The sequence below is a fragment of the Ammospiza caudacuta genome, chromosome 9 (assembly GCF_027887145.1).
Source record: "Ammospiza caudacuta isolate bAmmCau1 chromosome 9, bAmmCau1.pri, whole genome shotgun sequence".
Lineage (NCBI taxonomy): Eukaryota > Metazoa > Chordata > Aves > Passeriformes > Passerellidae > Ammospiza > Ammospiza caudacuta.
Window position 1 is genome coordinate 32,473,225 of NC_080601.1, and position 21,287 is coordinate 32,494,511.

A 21,287-nucleotide genomic window follows, 5' to 3' on the forward strand; every position below is an offset into this window, starting at 1 on the left:
TGCCCCACTGCTGCCTGTAGGATCTCCAGATAAAATCCCATTTTTGGGAGCAGCCATCCCTGTGTTTGCACCTTGGTATTTCCAGGACCAAGCCCTCCCCATGCTGCCATGTGGGGCAGGATGAGCTCTCAGGTGGCAGAGGCACAGGGTCAGAGCCTGAGCCTCTTGCACAGCAGGGCTCTGCCATTGCCCCGGGAGAACACGTCAAACCAAGTGGTTGTGGTTCTAGCTAATCATTTGTACAACAGACCTCGTGAACTTTCCAAATGTCATCAAGCTCGCTGCAAACTTTCACATTATGAAACAGCTTAACCTTTATTGTAGAATTTCTAGGAGAATAGAAACATACAAAAAGTTAGCCTTCAGTGGTTTTACAGTGTTCTATTTAATGTTAATCACCATCTGACACATGACAAATAGGGCTGTGAAATAAGCCCTAAAAGTGAAATATTTTATGTAAAACCAGTAAAAAGTGAAAATATTTTACATAAAATATTTTACGTAAAACCAGTAAAAAGTGAAAATATTTTACATAAAATATTTTACGTAAAACCAGTAAAAAGTGAAATATTTTACGTAAAACCATCCATTCTTTGCATGGTGTTTTGTTTATAGCCAAAAGAAATAATTAGTGCTATGTTTTTCCCTCCCCCTTCTTTCTTCCAGGCTCAATCTGTTTTGCAAACATGGCTATTGCTATGCTTGAACCAGCTTTACCCATCTGGATGATGGAGACCATGTGCTCAAAAAAATGGCAGCTTGGTAAAGTACAGTATATTGTTTGCATCTCTATATTTTTTCTATTGAGTTCTGGTCCTGTTAAAGATTATTTGCTTCAGGGGGGTAATTTTTAATTATTTTTTTTTTTACAATCTGTAAAGTGCCTGTGCTAAACCTGCAGAATTTACAAACGCTGGTAGGTAAGAAAAATATTACACAGTGGGGTGGTGTTGTTGCAATAGAGGCTCTTGGAATGGGCTACACTAAACTACTGAACTATTTGAACTGTTTTTCAAGGAAAAACAGTTGCAGGCAGCCTCAGGAGTGGCACTGATCCCTCTCCATTGGGAATCCCAGCGCTGCTCGGGCTGTGGATGCTGGCCAGGGCAGCTGCAGTGTGCCTGTTGAGCTGCACAGGAGCCTTGCACAGCAAAACCCTTTGGTTTTTCCCTGCAGGGAGCCCCTCCTCAGTCCCTGGTTTGAACTGCACAGGCAGGCAGGCACAGGGATGGGCAGCAGGTGCTCTGTGCACAGGGATGGGCAGCAGGGTCACGGCAGCGCAGCCTCCTCCTCACACACACGTGGGGGAAAGATGGACTGCTGCTTAAAACGTGGACATGAGGAGCACTTTCCCTTGGAATTTACATATTTGGCTGCTTTAGTGGTTGCTTAATCATCCCTTTCAACAGAAAGCACTGGGGAGCCCCACCTTGGACCTTGTCATGAGTTTTAGCAGGGACACAGCCTTGGGAAACCAAATCCCTGGGCAACCATGGAATGTTGCCCTCCAGAAGAAAGTAGGACAGTTAATTTCTCTTTGACGTGAGCAAGAGCAGGAAAAAACCACCGGAAAGTGGATTAAATTCTAGTGAGTGATGAACTATGTGTGAGAAGTTTATGTGAATCTTCTTAAGTGGGCAATGCTCAGCCTTCATCTATCTCCGATTAATTTAATAGTTTGGTCATGAGGGTATTTTTTAATATCACTGTATAGTTTGAAAGAAAACAAAAAATCCTTCATGAAAATGATGTTCAGCTGATATGCCTGCTGTGTGTTAATGTGCACATTACACCCTATGTAAAGCACAAATCTTAGTTCTAATTAATGCAATTGAGATTTAGAGTGGCCACAGATGCAGTTCTTAATGAGTGAACCTCTTATGAGCTCTTAATGCTGAACCTGGCTATAACTTCTAGCCTGCAATACAGCAGAATGAACATGCAAACTTGGGTATTTTGAACCTCAAAAAGGAAAAATAAATATTGCCTATCTACCTCCCTCACCAGTTTCATATTACTGCTGCAATAGAAATGAGATTTACGAATTCTTCATTGAACAGAGGTCACTAGAAGAAAAATATCTATTTTAAATTAAGACTAATGTAACCCCTTAATGATACAAGTAATTGACTCCATTTCACTTTGGTTTGACAGCATTAATTAAAATTTTTAAGCCTCTTAAATTGTAAATTAAACTGCAGGGTTTTAAGCAAATTATTATCTTATGCAGTTGGAAGCCAGCTGTTTGAAGCATGAACTGAAGAAGGTATAAAGTACCTTGATTTGCCCAATGAATATTACTGTGCATAGAGCCCATTTAGAAAATTATAGTTCTGCCTCAGTATACCACAGCTTACAGACCAACCTGTTCCAGTCTTATTTAACAAGCCTTTGCAGTACAATTTCTCTTTTACAGCTGTCAAGGTCTGCTCTGTGTGACCATTTGGTATAACCAGACAGCTCCAAGCAGTACTGAAGTAGCTGTGGTTACACAGGCTGAAATTAAATATTTCCCCAGCACCACCACTGTAAAACCCACAAGGTTTTTAATCACAGGATATTGCTGTGTTAAAAATTACCCCTTGTTGTTTTTTTTTCTTATGAATATATCAGAGAGATGGGAAGGAAGATGGATAGGCAGGAAATGAGAAAAGCTCTGTTGCCCTGGTGGAAGATGAGGAGCACACACACGAGAGGCAGGGCTGGGATTGTACCCTGACACCACAGCTGATTTCTGCATCTCTGGCTGGGTCCTGCCCTGGGATTCTGTGCAAGGAGAGGAGGAATCCTCCAGTACAGACTGTAACAACTGGATTTTAAACCAGAGGTGTCACCAGACAACAGCATCTGCTCTAGATACAGCCACTGCTGTGGCAACCTCAGGGATGGAAAAGCACTGCTGGTGCCAACAATGTGTTTTTCCAAGTGGAGGTGGGAAATGAGAGAGACAGAATTTACTCAGGTGTCCTCATCTGCAAGCTATTACAGTTTCAAAATTTGTTATTTTACTTAAAGCAATATTTTAAAAATAATTTTTAAAGTTGTATTACTTATTTTTAAAAGTTTTATTACTTATTTTTTAAAGTTTTATTACTCATTTTTTGAAGTTTTTAAAGTTTTATTTTACTTAAATTTTTTTAAAGTTTTACTGCTTATATTTTAAAGATTTTCTACTTATTTTTTAAGTAATTTTTAAAAAAAAATATTAAGAAGATGTTGGCTTAATAATTCTAATACTATTTTCAAAGGGTTTTTTTATCCTTACATCGTTGATACTTGCTTGGCCAAGGGCAGTATCACAGGGGGCTCAGTGGCATTGCCAGGCTCAGAGGGGCACTGTCACTTGCAGAGCCCTGCTGTCCCCTCCTGCAGGGGGTTCACCCACCCTGAGCACCTGGGCTGGCTGCATGTGCTGAGCACCTGCTCCACAACCCCGGGCTGCTCTCCTTGGCCCATCCCAAAGCTTGTTGCAGTCACACATAAACTTTCTGCTCTTTGTTGTTCTGTCCCCTCTCCCAGAGCAGTTCTTGTATCTAATGCTGAAAAACTCTTTTTTTTTTTTTTTTCCCAAGGCATCAGGTTGCTGCTGCATTTCACAGATGATGTCCTGAGATTTCACGGGGAGGCTGCAACAAACCGGATATTTGATTCTTTGGGCTCCATTAGATGTGTCCAGATGAAAATTGCAGTGTCTGGCATTTATTAGTTTCTTCTAACACTTCCCTGAAAGCCTTGCTGATAAAACCTCTCATTCATATTTTTCAGGCGTCGCTTTTCTTCCAGCCAGCATCTCTTATCTCATTGGGACCAATCTTTTTGGGGTACTTGCACACAAAATTGGAAGGTATGCTTAATTTAAAAATACTAATCACCTCCCAGTCTCTTCATGTACCATTTCCAGCGTTTCCCAGGGCAGTTTATTGATAGTGGAAATTATTAAAGCTTGTTCTATGGGAGCAAAATTGGTGGTTTTTTTTGAACACATTGCTACTTTTGCTGTTTAACTCAATGCTTCAGACGTGGCTTTGAAACATTCAGGATCAGCTCTAACATCTCATTATCACCATCTCTGAGTGATGTTTCTTCTTTGGTAGGTGGCTTTGTGCTTTGCTCGGGATGCTAATCGTGGGAATAAGTATTTTATGTGTAAGTAGACAATCACACATCTTTTAAATCATGTGAATGTTGGGGTGCTCATCTTCAAATATGTGCTTTTCCCATGAGAGTTCTATGACATGTTATTAAACAATGTGTGGGTAATAAGTTCCAGATCAGAGTTTTGAGTGCTTTCCTGTTTCAGTGCTTCAATTATTTTTAGAAATGGTGACTCTGAGAGGAGCATGCTGCTCTGTTGAGCTGTCACTCAGCAGTTTATAATAGTAAGTGTGTCAGTGGTTTAATGGCACAGTTGTCTGAAATGACAGCTCAGAACAAGGATCAGACTCCCAGATCTGTACAAAAGTGGGGCATAACTACTTGGAGAATTTATCTCAGAAAAAGGTGCTAACCACCATGTGCAGTATGGTGTAATTAACTGCCTGAAATTTCCTTTGTAGGTACCATTTGCTAAAAACATTTATGGGCTCATAGCACCAACTTTTGGAGTTGGATTTGCCATAGGTAAGAACATTTGCAATGAGTTCTTACGTGAGTTCTTTACATGAGTTCTGTTATTTCTGTAAAAATGATTTGTTATGAAGTTACACAGAAAATCAGTTTTGTTGCCATTCTGATCTAACAGTGCTGCAGCCTGAGCTGTGGCCCAAACTGGCAGGCAGAGCAAGAAGGAATTAAGGGACAGTGCTTAGGGAGTTTGAACCAGGCTGCTTTAGACCAGCTGGAGCCCCAGGCCTGTCCAGAACTGCTCCATCCACCTAAACAGACCTTTCAACCTGTCCATGAATGTAAATGTTGTTTTTAGAAATGCAGCTGTGCACTGCCCCAAACCCTCAGCCTTTCCTGCAGAGGAAAAGGATTTATGTAGACATTTCCACTGGAATAAAAGGCTTAAATTGTACATAAAGGGGAATTCCCAGGCTCACACACATGTATTCTTCAAGTGACATGTGTGACTTTCCTTACACTGGGCTGTGCACTGGGGACCCTGCCTTGTTTTCAGTGCTTGGTGCTCAGCAAATGTCCTGGGGCATCTCCACACCAGGGATGTGCAGTGAGGAAAGAAGTTACAGAAACAAATTCAGACTTCAGGTGTCTCAGCAGTTTTGTGAGCTGTCTGTGCTGTTTCTTGCTAGAAATGAGGGTGTGTATCAAAAGACATGATAAAAACACTGTCAATCATTTTGGTTGACTGGGGGCTAATGTTGCCTTTTAGGCCTTCAGCCAGGGCAAGTTCACACCAGATAACCTTGCCCTAATTCCTTGGCAGGGAATGTGAGGTGGGAGCTTTGCTCAGACATTCGGTGGGAAGTGTGGATACATCCTAAACTCACATCTCTCCTGTCCTTTAGCAGGTGCCACCTCTATACATGTCCACACATGACCCCAGACACAGCAAAGACCATAAAAAGCAAAGCTAACACAGATTATTTTACACAAATATTGCTGTGTACACCTGTATAATGTCCACACATGACTCTGGGCACATCAAAGACCATAAAAAGCAAAGCTAACACAGACTATTTTACACAAATCTTGCTTAGTTATGAACAAGCATCCTTTTAGCTGCTTTTGCACCCCTTCTTGGCACATCATTCACCCAAAAGGGTTAAAGGATGGGAAGAAAAGGCAGCATTTTCCCGGGATGTGTTTTGCAGGGATGGTGGACTCCTCCATGATGCCAATCATGGGCTACCTGGTGGATCTGCGCCACGTGTCAGTCTATGGCAGTGTGTATGCCATAGCTGACGTTGCCTTCTGCATGGGTTTTGCCATCGGTAAGTCCAGCCTTCCCCTGCCTGGAAAGCACAGCTAAGAAAAGGGGAGTCTGCTACAATGCCAGCTGCGAATCCCAGTGGTGCCTGCAGGTTTTATGAGGGGAGGTTCTTATTTTCTGCAGGAAATCAGAGTGGGGGGATTGTGTTTGGCATCATTCCCCTCCCCTGCTGCAATTTGTGCACATTTCATGGGCTGTGAGAGGCCTAAAGGTGTCTGAGGGCACTGAACACAAATGGGATATGCTGAGGAAAGAGGCCTTGGGATACTTTACTACCACAGCTGTGCTCCAAGGGTGTGTGGGGGAATCAGGCTCCCCTGATCCCCTTGAGAGCATGACACAGATGCCCTCAGGAACATCTCTAATCTCCCCAGGGAATGTGAGCTATGGAGCCAGGAATTTTTTATGATTATGTTTAATCATATTATACTTTAATTTATATTTTATATAATTATATATAAATATATATAACATATATATTAATAGAATATATTTTACATATATAATATACAATATATATTATATATTACATAAGTTATACATATAATATATATTTATATAAATTTATATATAATAATTTTATTATACATAAAACTTATAAATATTATACATGGTATTATATATAAAAAATTATATATAATATATATAATATAATATGTATATAATATATATTATTTATAATTATGTATTATTTATATAATTATATATAATGTTTTTATATAAAATATATAAAATTATATAGAATTTATTATATATAAAATTTATATAATTTTATATATTTATATATATTATATAATTACATCTAATTACGTTTAATCATATTATATTTTAATTTATATTTTATATTTATATATATGAATATATATAAATATATATTATATAACATATATATTAATAGAATATATCTTTTACATATATAATATAAAATATATATTATATAAATTTTATATATAAAATATATATTTATATAAATTTATATATAATAACTATTATATATAAAACTTATATATATAATATATTATATGTGATATATATTTTATATAATTTTATATCTATAGATATAATATTTATATAATATATATTATTTATGATTATATAATATTTATATAATAATATATAATATTTATATATATAATATATAAAATTATATAAATTTTATTATATAAAAAATTTATATGATTTTGTATATTTATATATATTTATATAATTACATATAATTATGTTAAATCATAATTATATTTATGTTTATAATTACAAACACGTCTTTACATTCCTCAAATCTGTTTGTGAGATAGGGGGTTAGTATACAGAATTACTTGTATACAAAATATGCTGCTGCAAGTTTTGTGTCAGAGCAATCTGCAGGAAAGGGTTTTTATCTGTGCAAGGTCCCTCTGCTGGTGGTGCCATTGCCAAGGCCATTGGATTCCCATGGCTCATGACAATTATAGGAATTGTGGATATCATCTTTGCTCCCCTGTGCTTTTTCCTTCGAAGTCCACCCGCCAAAGAGGAGAAAATGGTAAGTGTAACTTGGTTTCTTTTTTATAAATTTTGGGTTTTTTCAGTGAAACAAATGATAACTTACATTTGCATCTTTGCCTCTAAGTTCCTCAAAACAGGACCAGCTCAGTGTATTTCACTCTCAAGCATTAACTTTGAAATGAACTCCCCCTTCCTTCTATGTCCAAGATGTATAAAGGGAAACCCTTTATTAATTAGATGTTACAAAGTCACAAATTTGATTTCTATGAAACAGGGTCCTACAGACATTCCTCTGCACCAGCATATGCTGGGGTAGAGTCAGTAGAGAATTCATTTCTCTTTTCATTGAGGATCCAGAACTCTATTTGGCCAATTGACCAAATTATTCCTTGGTGTGCCTCAAACTGTTTTTTCCTCACAGTCCTCTGGGAAAAAAAAATAGAAAAATATACCACAGTGTGTTTTGAATCATCTTTTTTCCTCCTTCTCCTCCCTTCATACAGTTCATGGATCCCTACAAACCAGTGGTTTGTCTTGTCCAGTATGTACCACAGGGCTTCTCTCTTTTCTGTTTTTTAACATAAATTGCCAAAGACCTAATGATCTGGAGCACTCAGTGCTCCCCAGACACTGTAGGGTGTGTAAGAACAGAGTCACCATCTGTAGGTTGAACCCACTCAGCACTCCATCCTTACTCTTCCTGAAAAAGGCTGATCTGGGCCCAAAATGTAGTCGCTGGTTGTTTATTTGGGTGAAAATAAACTAATTTTGCATGGCAATGGTTTTATTCTGCAGTGGCACCTCTCTGCAAGGTAAGGACAGCACCTGATGCTGGTGCTGCTCACTTTGTGCTGGCAGAAGGTGGAAAATTGAATCTTGCTGCAATAATGGTGTGTGTGAGGCCAGAGAGCTTCTGTTTGGCTCATGTTTGGACTGCAGAATCCCAGTTAATCCCTTGTCATGACCTTTGCTGAATGCACTGGTTTAGTTTGTTTTGGTTTTTGTACATTAAATAAGGCTGAGGAACAGAAGGGAACAAAAACTCAGCTGCTGTTTCTTGGCAATATAAAATTTATCAGGTACTTCCATGGTCCCTGACTGTTTGATTTGTAACATCACAACCCTGAAGGGACAGGATCTCTCTCCATGGCTCCAACATCTGCCACCTCTAATATACCTTTAAATGCAAAATAGCTCCTGTTCCCAAGTGGCTCATGGCTGTAAAATGATGCACCAGTTCTTTCAGGTTGGAGGAGAGTCAGAAGGAGGGTCCCAAAATTGTGGTCTTTGCCTAATTAATAATTCCCAAGCTTAATTACACTCAGCATGAAGAACAGTACACAGTTGCTCCAAAACTCCTTGGAAAATTTCAGCCCAGAGAATTTAGTATTTTATCTGGCCCTTACCATGATTACCACTTTTAGCTTGCTGTGTCAAAGCATATTATTGGGACCATCACTCCTGGCATCATACTCAGTTTTGCTGTTCTGGATCTCCATGGAAAGAGGGGACAAAGGCAGTAAAAGAGAATTGGCTTGAAGCAGTAGGACTGCTCTTGACCATTCATTCAGGTTTTAATAGATGGAAATTAACTCTGGGAGGGGTAAACTACTGTCTCTGCAGAGCAGGTAGATATGTATCAGTAATACCTGGGCTGAAATACTGGAAATAGAAATTTTCCAGGTCTTTAGCACCAAAAATCCCCCCTCACACAGACCTGAGGACTCAATTTACCCTAATTGCAATCAGTTTGGGCTCTGCCTCAAGGGAGGAGAGGTGAATCCCTGAGTGGTGCATGCAGCCCCAGCCTCAGCTGGATGCTAAGCAGAAATACTCACACTCTGTTCTCTTCCAGGCAATACTCATGGATCACAACTGTCCTGTGAAAACAAAAATGTACACCCAGAACAACATCCAATCCTACCCCATAGGTGAAGAAGAGGAGGAATATGAAAGTGATGAATAACAGAAAAGCCATATAACATATTTAGGTGTACAAAATGCTGTGGTTCATGTGAAACATCTCATCCAGAAATAGGTTTTAGCTGTACTGTACATTTAATAGTGAAATGGTCAGAAAAACCAAAGGTATATTATTTATTGGTGACTAGAAAGCAGACTGCAAACCGCCTTATGGGGGGAAAGAGCTTTTATAGACCATTTGTATAGTGTTACTCTTTGTGTATTTAATTTTATTGAATATTACACTCTATTTTTTATTAAATGTGTAGCATAAATCTGTATAAAATGTGAATTTTAACAATTTGGTTTTTAAAGTCACCTCATGGACAGTATTTCATATTTTATTTGAAGTCATAGGTTACTGTCAAACTTGAGTCTTATTTAATTGGAAATTTTAAAAAGCAACCCTCAAAGAGAACCCATCCAATTTACATCCTTTTAAGCGACACCCTCGTAAGTGCATTGAGAGAAGCTGGAATTCAGAGTGTGGGCAGCACTATCACTTTTTTCCATCAACTTCAGGTCCTAATAATATATACAAAAAACTAAATAAGAGGCACAACTTCTCTGTCAGTTCAAATACTGAGTTCTCCCTGAACCACCAATGTTGAGGAAACCATGTTGTTAAACAGATGAGTGTATTGCTATTATTAGTATCTAACAAAGTTTTAATCAAGCAGTTGTGCAATGTGAAGCCCCCAAACACTCAGCACCAGGCAAACAAGTGGGTGTGAACATGCACTGTTCCTGTCCCTTAGCAGGGAATGTAACAGCATGAGGATACTTTTTGTATTTCTATCTTTTGGATCTTTTAACATATTTCAACTTTATTTTAATTGCATCTTCAGTGACTGGTTAGGAACAGCTGCAGTATTACAGTATTCAGTCTTAGCATGTACTGAAAGTGAGCTGCTACCTGGAGCAGTTCAAACAACTTCTACATGCATTTACATATATATCTAAAAATCCAATGTACAGTTATTTTTTTTTAATACATTTTTGGCTTAAAAAAATGGAAGAAACAGCCAGTTTGTTGCCAATCTCTCATAACATTTGGGGAAACAGCCCAATACAGGTGAAGTATTGTATTAGGCAGTCCCTGCCTGCACTTAGAAAAAACAAGACTTGGAAAGAAAGCATTTTAAAAACAATCCCCATGTCCTTCTCAGCCATGGTGTATCATTTCATTTGTAAAATGAAAATCTTGATGTGCCTTCTCTCATGTAATTGCAGATGTTTTATGTACTACAGCATAGATACTATGTTTACATATAGTTTTGTAAAGCGTATATACTATGGTCAAAAAATATGAAAAATATAGTGGATCAAACTTCAAGTGTTGCTCTGTCAATAATTATGCATTCAGAACGCATCAAAATAAAGTTATCTGACAGAAGTTCATGACCTACTGTAATAAAGTGAAAAAAGGATTAAAAAAGAACAACCCCTCTCAGGATTTGCCTTATGCAGTGTGCTTTACCAGTGTGGGGAAAGCTGGCATTTCTCAGAGCTCCTTCAGAAACCAAGATTCTGTCACATGATGAATTCTCCACTAACACCAAGTAAGTAATAATTGTGCAGATCAGTGGCTATTTACATCAGGCTCAGATTTTACTGTGATTTGAACACTGAAACTTTGTTCCAAGAGATGTTATTCTACTTACTGAAGTCTTCATTGAAGTCTTTTGGTCAACATCAAATTGCTAATCTGATCAAATCTGAGACTGAAATACCAATGCAAGAATTCCGAATTATTACAGGATGTGTTCATCCTTTTGCCAGCTGATCAACCAGTGTATTTCTTAAATTCACTAATATGTGACTCAAACATAGCAACTCACATTTTTTCAAAAGCACAAAAAGGCTTTCTTCATGGCTTTGCGTTGAATTTTTGAGCACATCAAAACTAAGGAGGAGTTTGCATTAATGTGCAACATGAGTTTGAGGAGGAGACCCAAGGGGAGAGAAATGGATCACATTCCTTTTCTACAGCTGGTGCCAGTTTCTGCTGGCCTGAGGGAGCAGCATCTTCCCAGGATTTGCTGAGCAGATCAAGGCAGTGGCTCCCCTTCTCTTGCTCCATTCCTGCTCCACCAGAAGAGGAAGATTAATTAAAATCCACATAGACACTCGTTTTTGTAATCTCTAAGCCACCTTTCCCCCCACTCCCAAATAAAAACTTAGCAGTTGTTATGGATTTTTTTCTGTCCTGGAAAAATGTGGATTTTTCCTATTTTGTATATTTTGATCTGTGTCAATTCAGGTGTGACAGATAAAGATACTTTATTCATTTACTCCCACTATTTATTCCTCCTCTGCAGCTGTAAACTTCCACAGATGCTTTGTTTCAAATTTCTCACCCCAAATAATCCAGTTATCAGTAGTTTTATATAATGCAAAATGTGCTTCTCCCCCTGAAGATCCCTCCTTTAAGTGGTGGCTTTAGATGATAAGCTACTGCAATAGAAGTGCTTAAAAAACATTGACACAATGCAAGAAAGTTGATAATTTAGCAAAACTATTTTATTAAAGCTTATTTTCATGATAAAATAATAGCCAACAAAATCATATTAGGCAGGTCTTCTGCAAATGTGTGTAGCTGCCACCTATTCAGATATCATTAAGTCAAGATATTCTTGTTTTCTGTGGTATTCTTTATTTTCAGCTATTTACAGTCAAGCATGAAGCAAAGATTACATCAGGAATGTAGTATTACAATTTCCCCCTGGAGATTCACTGCTTATTGTAAATAATGCCAGATAGGAATTCATGTTTTCCTTCTTACCACTAAAATACAACTATTTTGCCCTTTTTCCATTCAGTATATTTAAAAATATTGCACCACATTTAATTTACCTCTTACAATCATCATCATTAGCAACACTTATGTGAGGAAAACGATTCCCAGCTTTTCTTACCCACTGTGTTACAGGAGTCAATTTGAAACCATGAATGTGTATTTTGAAATCAGTATTTGCATTGTTTTCACAGCTCCTTCATGTGCACCAGGGCTTAAATGAAGCACTTGGATATATTTGAAAACCTCTGTAGTAGTCTGTAAGAGCAAACTCTGATGGCATTGAATGCAGATCACCACCAATGGTAAGCTGCTGAGAAAATGGAGTGGGGAAGTCTTAATATGCATCTCAAGCAAGTACAGGTTAAATAACTTTCAGACAAGAAGGGAAGCTCATTTTGTGCGATTATTTGCTGAAGCTTAATTTCAGAAGTGTGTCACATGCTGTTTTAGCATGGATAGTTTTCCATACATCAACTAAGTAGTATCAACTGCCCAGAACTCACTAAAAAGTGCAAGTAGTTGCATGACTGGCAGTAACCATTTTGCTTAGAAGCACAAGCACACTGTCCCATGATGAAAACCACTGCTTCTTCATTTTGCCCATCACAAACTAAACCAAGAAGCAAATTTAAAGGAGAGGTACATTACAGATGACCTCAAAAACTAAAGAAGTTATTTTTACCATCTCAAATGTAACTCCCACAAAGGCTTTTTTTTCTACTACCAGCAATACCAGTGATAATGATACAAGTACCTAGCACAGTACCTAAAATAAAGATGATATTTTATACAAAATTTCTATACACAGAAGATGAAACAATGTCTACAGGAAATAAATAAGAATGATGGCCTTAGCCAGGTGATGCTAAGATCCACAGTTTACACATAGCACAAGACCAGACAGTTCTTTTCAAAAGCAGCTGGCTGAATTTCTTCCTCATCTCTACTGGACTCACAAATTGACTCAAATAAAACATGTTATATACACTATAAGACATTTTGCTGACAAAGGTGATCCTTCTGCTCAGACTCTATCTTCTGTCTGAGAAGCTGAATGCAACTTACCATGCTATGATTACTCAAAAGTGTTGAGAGAACATTAGTTACTTTGTATTTTGCACCTTAAGCTTTCCAAAATGATAGTCTGCAGCAAAATATTAATTTCTTTATATTACTTACACCATGATTACATGCTTTTACACAGAAGGCAATGAAACCTCCAACTCTTGTGAAGAACAACTTTCCTTTATCAGGCTATCAGATAATACAACATCACAAACATATGATTTCATTCTGGAAGGCAACAAGCCTCTTACCTTGAAAATATTCCCAATTAAATTATTATGAGATACCAGTTTATACTTTGATATCTAACAATAGTCCCAAGTTCTAAGGAGGAGTTTTTTAGCATAGCATTACTATATTTCATGTTAAATACAAACTACAAAAAGTTCTTGCATTTAACAAAAACATGGAAAACAAATGATATGCAATGGTAACTTCAGTAAGTACTAATAACAGACAAAATGAAAGACTTTTTGTTTGCTTTCATGATATGTTTGGCAAAAAATATACAATTACCTAGAAGACATACAATAAAACTGCGATTAACACTTAAAAGCCTGGCCCCTTGGTGACTTCTGAGTCAGTCATCAGCTTAGGCATGCAACAAGCTTATAATGTTTTCATCATACAATGGATACTAAACATCTTGAAAACCCTGCCTGTTTCCCATTGAAAACACTACCTAAAAAAACAGAACAAAACAAAAAATACAGAGAAGAAAAGTGGGGTCAAGTAATGCATTAGGGAAACCACACACATTGATGTGAAATGGTAAGGTTACATAATTAGAAAAAATAAAAATAAGTTATTAAAAATAAATTTCCAATATAAAACCCAAAGTGTAGTTTTAACCAGCTACTTTAACAAAATGATGGTGCTGTAGCTGGAGAAGAACCACTATTAGCAATTAACTGTGGAGAAGCAGGACACGCACATTATACCAGTGTTTTAATTTAATTTGTGTGTGTTTGGATTTAAGTGCAAAGTATTCTTTTAGTCCATTCCTTCAAAGACTAAATATGTAAATATCAGTCTACTGATTGAGGTGGATCAACAGGTTCTTCTTCTGATATGATGTTCAATGTCGGAGCCTCTGTCAGACTGCCATCTTCGCTATCCACTTCTTCTGCTATACTGGATTCCTCAAAATCTTTAGTCAGTTTTTTGGATTGCTTCTCTAAGAGCATGTTCTCCAGGGACTCTAGATCCTCAATGCCTGCCCTGTAGTGGATCATCAGCAGCGTGAGGGCCTGCAGTCTCTCACCTGACTTGGCCAGTGCAGCAGATATCAGGGCTTTTTTCCTCACGTCGCTCGTCTCTTTTTCCTCTTTAACCAGCGAATTATTGTTTTCCAGCTCTTGGTCTATTTCATTCTGCAGCTTATCCAACATAAACTCCAACTTCTGAAAGCGCTCCTCTGTGGGCAGACTCCTGTAGAGGTCCCGGCCGATCTCCTTGACGGCGATGAAGACGCTGTCGTCGAGGCCGCCCTCCTTGCGCACCAGCTTGATGCCGGCGCCCACGACGCGCTTGGAGGGGCTGCTGGGCCCGCTCAGCTCGGTGTCGCTGCTCTCGTTGTCCGACGTGTTCGGGGTGTGCTTGGGGGAAGGCTCGGCCACGTCGGGGCCCTGCTCGGCCAGCCGGGCTTTGGGCACCTGCCGGAGGTTCAGCAGCCGCGTGCTCGTGTTGATGATGTGCCTGGTCAGGCCTGTGGTTCTGGTAGCGGACTTGGCCTCTGCATCCAGCCGAGAGGAGGCGGCTGCAGGAGCCTCCTGGCCCTCCGCTCTGCCGCTGCCCCCAGTTCGATCGAGCCGCCTTTCGGCTCCTACACAAAAGGGTGTCTCAGTTAAACATTTCTCTTGACATTTTTTATGGCAAACGTAAGCACAGAACATGCACTGCGAAGCTGCTTTAGTCCACACTTTTTTTTTGCAGTAATCGCACCAAGTTGGATTCTGAAACTGAGTATCTTGAAAGCTATGCCTATTCTCTGTGACAACTTGTCCCAAGAAATGATCCTCTTTCTGAAGGGCATGAGCTTCTTCTTCTAAGTGAAATTCTTTCTCTTTCTCCAGAAATGCGCTTGAATCATCAATTTCACCTTCTTTTAAATATTTGAATTGTAAAGTTATGTCACCGTAACAAAACTTTTCATTGAAACCTTTATGGGTTGTCAAACTCCTCAACGCTGTTCTGGTGACTGCTGCCTTAGGTGTGGGAGCAAGCAGCTGAAATTTTCTAACAAATTCCATCGAGGACGTAGCTAGACAATCTAAAGCAATTTCTTCAAGTTTTATGCTTGCATACCCTAAGCAGATAAAACCACCTGCTTTGAAAGGGTCTCTGCACCACAGTGCAACATTAAGGTACTTGTGGTATTTTTCTACTTCAAATAGACAGGAGGATGTTCTCGCCACCGGCCATCGGCCCTGACGGGCTTTATAAGGAATTTCTGGTGACTCCCACGTTCGATGATCATCACTATCTTTGCTGCCACGTGCATTTTCTGTAAGTCCATCTTTTAATGTATCTTGCTTTGGTGCTGTTACTACTTTTGATACTGCTGGATCTTCTATCTGATCACTAATTTTAATTAGCTTCTCTGTAGATTTTTCTCCATTATTTGCAGGGGGAGGTGGCCTCTCTGGTTTATCAGGACATACATTTCCAGTTTCTAACACACTTTGGTTATCATTAGTAGACAAAGGAGGCTTAATTTGGGGCCTAGGTGGCACAGGAGGCTTAGTACTAGATCCTTGTGACTGTTTACCTGACGGCTGTGGTGCATCTGAAACCTCAAGAGTTTTAGGTGTTGCCACTTTAGCCCCATCTTTTTGTTGCGTTTTGGATGCTGCCTGGTAATTTCCTAAATGCAGTTTTCGATTCAGGATGGGTGATATAGTTCCAAGAGGTTTAGCAGCAGCAAGAATTACTACCGACCGTTTGGGACTCTGAGATGTTGGCAGATCTTCTTTTTGGTCAGGTGCATCACAAGCTAAGTCTTCAAACTCTGAATCAAAATCTCTGCTATCAGTATCAGCTGTTAAACTATTCTGGTCATCTTCTGCCTGTGACAAGAAAGCTGTGTCCTCCAATTGTCCAAATCCATCCTGCAGTGCTGAGCCATGCTGATTATACCCAACAGGCCTTTCATAAAAGACTAAAACTCTCTCCCCAGCTTGTCTAATCAGCTTCAACACTTGGACAGTTGATGTGATTTTAACACCTATTAAAAAAAAAAAAGACAAACATTATTAAGTTCTAATTATGATAATAATCTAAGTGACCAAAAATAGTCAACAAACACATTGCTGCTCAGTAACAAAGGAAGTCAATTATGACAGAAGAGCTTAATTGAAATGTAACAGATGGATTCTCTCTATTTTATTCCTATAAATGTGGAGCTTGAAAAAATAATTACATAAACACTCCAGTTTGCTGCTTGTAATAATACTGTAATCTTACACAGTAATGTTGATTTGATATGGTAACAGTTTTAACCTTGCTCTTACTGTAAGTTTGGACTTTTCAGCAGTAGACATTCGACATTCAAAAAAGAGCTCAAAAAGATGTGTATCTTTAAACACAGTTATAATTATAACAGAAGCAGGCTAAAATAAAAAAGCAATATATTAATGAAATATGGGCATAATGCTACATTATCAGTGTGGCTGGAGTGAGCTGAACCATCTTTCTGGGCAGAACTTTCAGAGCCATTTGATGTATCTCCAAATTACATGCAAGTTAAAATATCTTGATGAGCATGCAAATACAGTCATGCAGAGGATCACATAAAAATGACTCCTCCTTTGTTCTAAAGCAATCATCAGCAATCATCAGCAATCTATTCAAAGGAACTGAAAACCCTTTTAAATTACTGGAGTATTTCAATGGAGATTTATTTAGGCAGTACCTAAGCAAAAGAACTCATTGTAGATTTTAAGCTGTGGTCTGTAAAACCTCTGTAAAAGGTTAAACTTCCTGCTAGCCCAGTCACATTAATGTTTTGGCTTGGTTTTTTATCGTTTTGTTTTGTTGTTTGTTTGTTCTGTTTTTAATGTTGTTGCCAAATATTTATTCAAGCTTCTTTTGCCTTTTACCTAAGAAGGAGTAAATAAATGTGCAAGGAAATAAATCAAGCAAACAAAGATCTTAAGCGACCATAAACACATTAATGTTAGCTTTTGAGTGCCAAGCACAACTGTAGCTGTTAAGAACGGGAGATTGGCTGAACTGCATACAGGACAGGAGGACCCTCATTGTGAAAGCTGACATATCACTCACTGCCAATTGCCAGCAGTCTGTCTCCTCTCTGTAGATCAGCAGCTGCAGCAGGTGAGTTTGGAGTCACAGTTTCGATGACAACGTGCCCTGCATCCTCCTCCTTGGACTGCACAAGGCGCAGCGTGAGCCCAACGCTCTGCAGATTCCCCTTCACAAGTTCTGCCTGCAGAGAAAGAAGTGAAAAGTATCTCAGTAAAGCTGACTGCAAGGATTCAAGGCTACTAACAATAATTTAAATAAAAATTAAATTATACCATTTTATTATTAAAAACAAATTATTATTTAAAAGTGCATTAGGACATCCATTGACTTCATCTAATTGATTGTCTGCCAACTACTTTTACCCCTTTGGAGGTATTCAAAGAAAGTCCCAGTCCTAAATGAAATACTACTATTAAACACAACCTCATTATCCATTTTATTAGGAGCACTGCACCATCAACCCTAGGTATCACTGTGAATGTAGCCCATTTGTGTCATAAAACCTAACACTGTGAGCAGCTTTCCAGTAGTCTGTGCAAAAGTGTTTGCAGTGACAAAACTCTTATGTACTTATAGATTGCTTAAGTATATTTAGAACAAATCTAAATTAACAATAGCTTAAAAAGTTTCTTCAAACAGGGAAACCCTTTTCTCATACTTATCTTGCGAAATAAATAGAATTTAAATTTTAACTTAAATAACTTCAAATACATTTTTAAAAACAAACAAATGAAAACAAAGGACATGTGAGGTGCAATCCCTGTAGCTGACTTTTGCATGACACACCTAGGTAGGGATCAATTATTTACAGACCTCAGTGGCTGAGATCTTTAGCAACTTTTTTCCTAATAAAAGCAGCCCTTAATGAATTTAACAATATCATTTTTTCCCCTAAAGCACATTCCTTTTAGACTATTCCAAATGACTGCCTACCATCATTCCATCAACAGATATTCTATTTGAAAGGAGAACTCATATGTTTCAGCTTCAAGGATAGAAATTTAATTTGTTTTTTTGATTCCCAAGAAGAGAGAGGCCGACAGTGCAGAAGCCTCCACAGGAAATTTTGTATTTGGTTTCAATTTACTGAGTTCAGGTAGACACTCTTCTCCTCCAGCCTTCTGCATTTACTTTGTTGCTGTTCAGTTGCGGATGTTTGAACTGTCTGGAGCTGAGGCTCCTCTTTGGAGGATGTGCTCCTTTACTCAGTCCATGGCTCTCTCCTTGGCTGCATGGCTGTCACTACCTTGCCATAATCTTAATAGCACTGCATCTTGGTTCATTTTAATTGTAGTTCAGTTCCTTGCAGAAATAAAAATGCTGAACTGCTCAGCAGTTTATTGAGTTTGAAGAAGCAGACTTGTATTAACTTTCAAAGCTTTGTCAATATTTTCTGCATTTCCCACAGGCACCTACTCTTTTTTCTCCAACTTCTATTGTAAATCCCCAGTAATGTATGTAAGAATAACAAGACCAATATAAGTTTAATTGCAGTTCCAAGACTTAAAGGTTATTCCAGAATGAAACAAGTAAATAGTTGCCTACAAAAACAGCCCTGATGGAGTTTTCCAGTTGATTTTTGTTCATTTGTTTGTTTAAATGCCATCCTCATTTACACCAAAACTACTGCTACATAATTAAATTTAAAAAAAATTAAATAATAAAATACTAAGCATTAAGAAACAAAGAAGTATTAGAAATGTCTGTGGAAGAAGACAAACTATTTTTTTTAAAAAAGAATTGCTCTTCTGCTTTAGCCCTTTATTTATATGCAATATAGCTTTAAGCTAGCACTTCACAAATGTTGCAATCTGCTGTATGGAAACAACATGAACAATTACTGCAATTTCAAACAACATTAATTGAATATTTTAACTGTCAAAAACACAAATGACACGAATTTGCTTTGGCAGCACGCAAAGCTGCAACAAAAACAACATCCAAAGATCACAATAATATAACTGCACATTCTTATCAAACAATGAGGAAACCATTATTTCTGAGCTTTGCTCAGAGTCCAAGTACTCAAATCTCAGTTTTCCTATGATGGCTCCTTTGTAAGTCTCACTCTAAGTGATTAAGCTCAAAAAAATACTTCCAAATCATTGTGTTTGAATAGAAGAGGAACTATCACAATGAAGATCAGGAAGTAAACTCGCATTTAAGGAATGCTGACAAACATGAAAATTGCAAAGGGCTGAAAAACAAATTATAACCACTTTCCCCCCTAATTTCTGTTAGTGCACTGAAGTAGAAAGCTGTTTAGTGAGTGAATTCCAGGAAAGAAATGGATGCTTAGAACAGTGAAAGGAAAAAAAACCCCAACAAAAACCTCAAGATGGTTTTCCTTTGAACACCCTGTTATTCTGGCCATTTAATTATACTCCTTTAGGAAGTCATTTATTTTGACTGTATATAGTTTCTTCTGAAGTCTTACATTAGTTCTGTAGCTCACAGCCCAGGACTGGAGCTCTTTAGCAAGACAAGACGTTTGAGAGCCAAGGCCCAGCCAGGATGGACACCCTGTTAGCTTTGCATGGCAGCAGAAGAGACATTGCTGTGAGTTTGTTCTCCATATGAGATAACTCTTGTCCACGCAGTCTCTGAGCAGAGGAGTAAAACACCCACCTACTGATGAAAGGTGGCCATCACAACCCCACCACAGGAGTTACCTCAGGCCAACCTACTCCTTCCTTTTACAGTTGGTATTTTCTCATCTCTTCAAAAAATGGCCCAAGGTGGTAAGATTTCTCCAGAAAGTCTTGTCTCAAAGAGAATGTCAGGAAAAGAGCTGGTGTTGCAACATCTGACTGTTTAAAGAAAGGCAGCAATGATCTCTAAACTGTTGGTACTTGCAATCATGGCAAAGTGCATGATGAGCAGATATGGAGAAAGGGCATAATTAGGCAGCAAAAATGAATAAAAAAGTTACCAAAAGCTCTTTTTTAAAGCGCTTGTCAGTACAGACTCTGATGCTCTTGAGTTTCCTTTGAACCCAAGAACTCCTTTGAGCAGAACTACACAGTGGATGATTTAACAGTGAAAATATTCTGGAGTGCAAAGACTAGAAACTCCTGAGGTGATCCCCAGCATTTCACCCTTCCCTCCTCCTCCAGGGAGAGACCACATGAAAGAAATGAGGGACAGCTGGGACCCAAGATATGTAGGTATCTCTGAACATTTGGCTCCCATGCAGGGACACAGCCTGCAGATTACAACATGTATGACTCACTGATGGCAAGGAGACTTCCCATATTCCAGCAGTATCTGATGGAAAGCTGTTTTTGGAAGGAGAGTGCCTTTGAACATAACAAGCAAAGTTCATCTCAACTTTTTTATTAACTTTGGCACAGTCACAAGGTTTCTCATGAAGTAAAGTGGTTTTATTTATCAACCCAAAACAGATGAATGGTTTTCTTGATTATTCTTTCTGGCACCTGCAAGAAACACCACGCCATCTCAGGCTAAGATGAATGCAGGTGAAGACCATTTGGAGCTCTCAAACATCCCCCACCCCAACAAGTTCACTCACAAAAACAAACATCTTTGTATACCCAGCACAGCTACTTTCTGTCTCCCACTCAAATTAAGACTTGATAATAAATGTGAAGAGCCAAAGACTTATTGGAACACTGAACACAAGGAGGATGAAAATCAGCTAAATGACACAGAGGTTGGAAGAAAATTGCTAATAATGAAAGGACATTTATTATCAAGAAACCTTGCTGCAAGGGAGAAAAACTAACAGCTGCACCCAGGAGAAAGGGAAATTTTAACCAATTAGCTATATCATATTAAAGCAAGTTTATTTTAATT

The 21,287-nt window shown here is 38.4% G+C and overlaps 2 protein-coding genes across 2 annotated transcripts in view; one reads left to right on the forward strand and one right to left on the reverse strand.

The window, feature by feature from the left end:
- Positions 1–10,706, forward strand: part of SLC18A2 (solute carrier family 18 member A2) — a 28,560-nt gene extending 17,854 nt beyond the window's left edge. Inside the window, exons 9-15 of the mRNA XM_058810245.1 lie at positions 667–762; positions 3,766–3,844; positions 4,095–4,146; positions 4,557–4,620; positions 5,775–5,894; positions 7,282–7,415; positions 9,234–10,706. Coding sequence (XP_058666228.1) covers positions 667–762; positions 3,766–3,844; positions 4,095–4,146; positions 4,557–4,620; positions 5,775–5,894; positions 7,282–7,415; positions 9,234–9,344 — 656 coding nt within the window. The 3' untranslated portion in view covers positions 9,345–10,706. The remainder of the gene's footprint in view (positions 1–666; positions 763–3,765; positions 3,845–4,094; positions 4,147–4,556; positions 4,621–5,774; positions 5,895–7,281; positions 7,416–9,233) is intronic.
- Positions 10,707–11,901: 1,195 nt separating this feature from the next.
- Positions 11,902–21,287, reverse strand: part of PDZD8 (PDZ domain containing 8) — a 52,889-nt gene continuing 43,503 nt past the window's right edge. Inside the window, exons 4-5 of the mRNA XM_058810244.1 lie at positions 17,490–17,652; positions 11,902–16,431 (exon numbers count right to left, since the gene is read on the reverse strand). Coding sequence (XP_058666227.1) covers positions 14,234–16,431; positions 17,490–17,652 — 2,361 coding nt within the window. The 3' untranslated portion in view covers positions 11,902–14,233. The remainder of the gene's footprint in view (positions 16,432–17,489; positions 17,653–21,287) is intronic.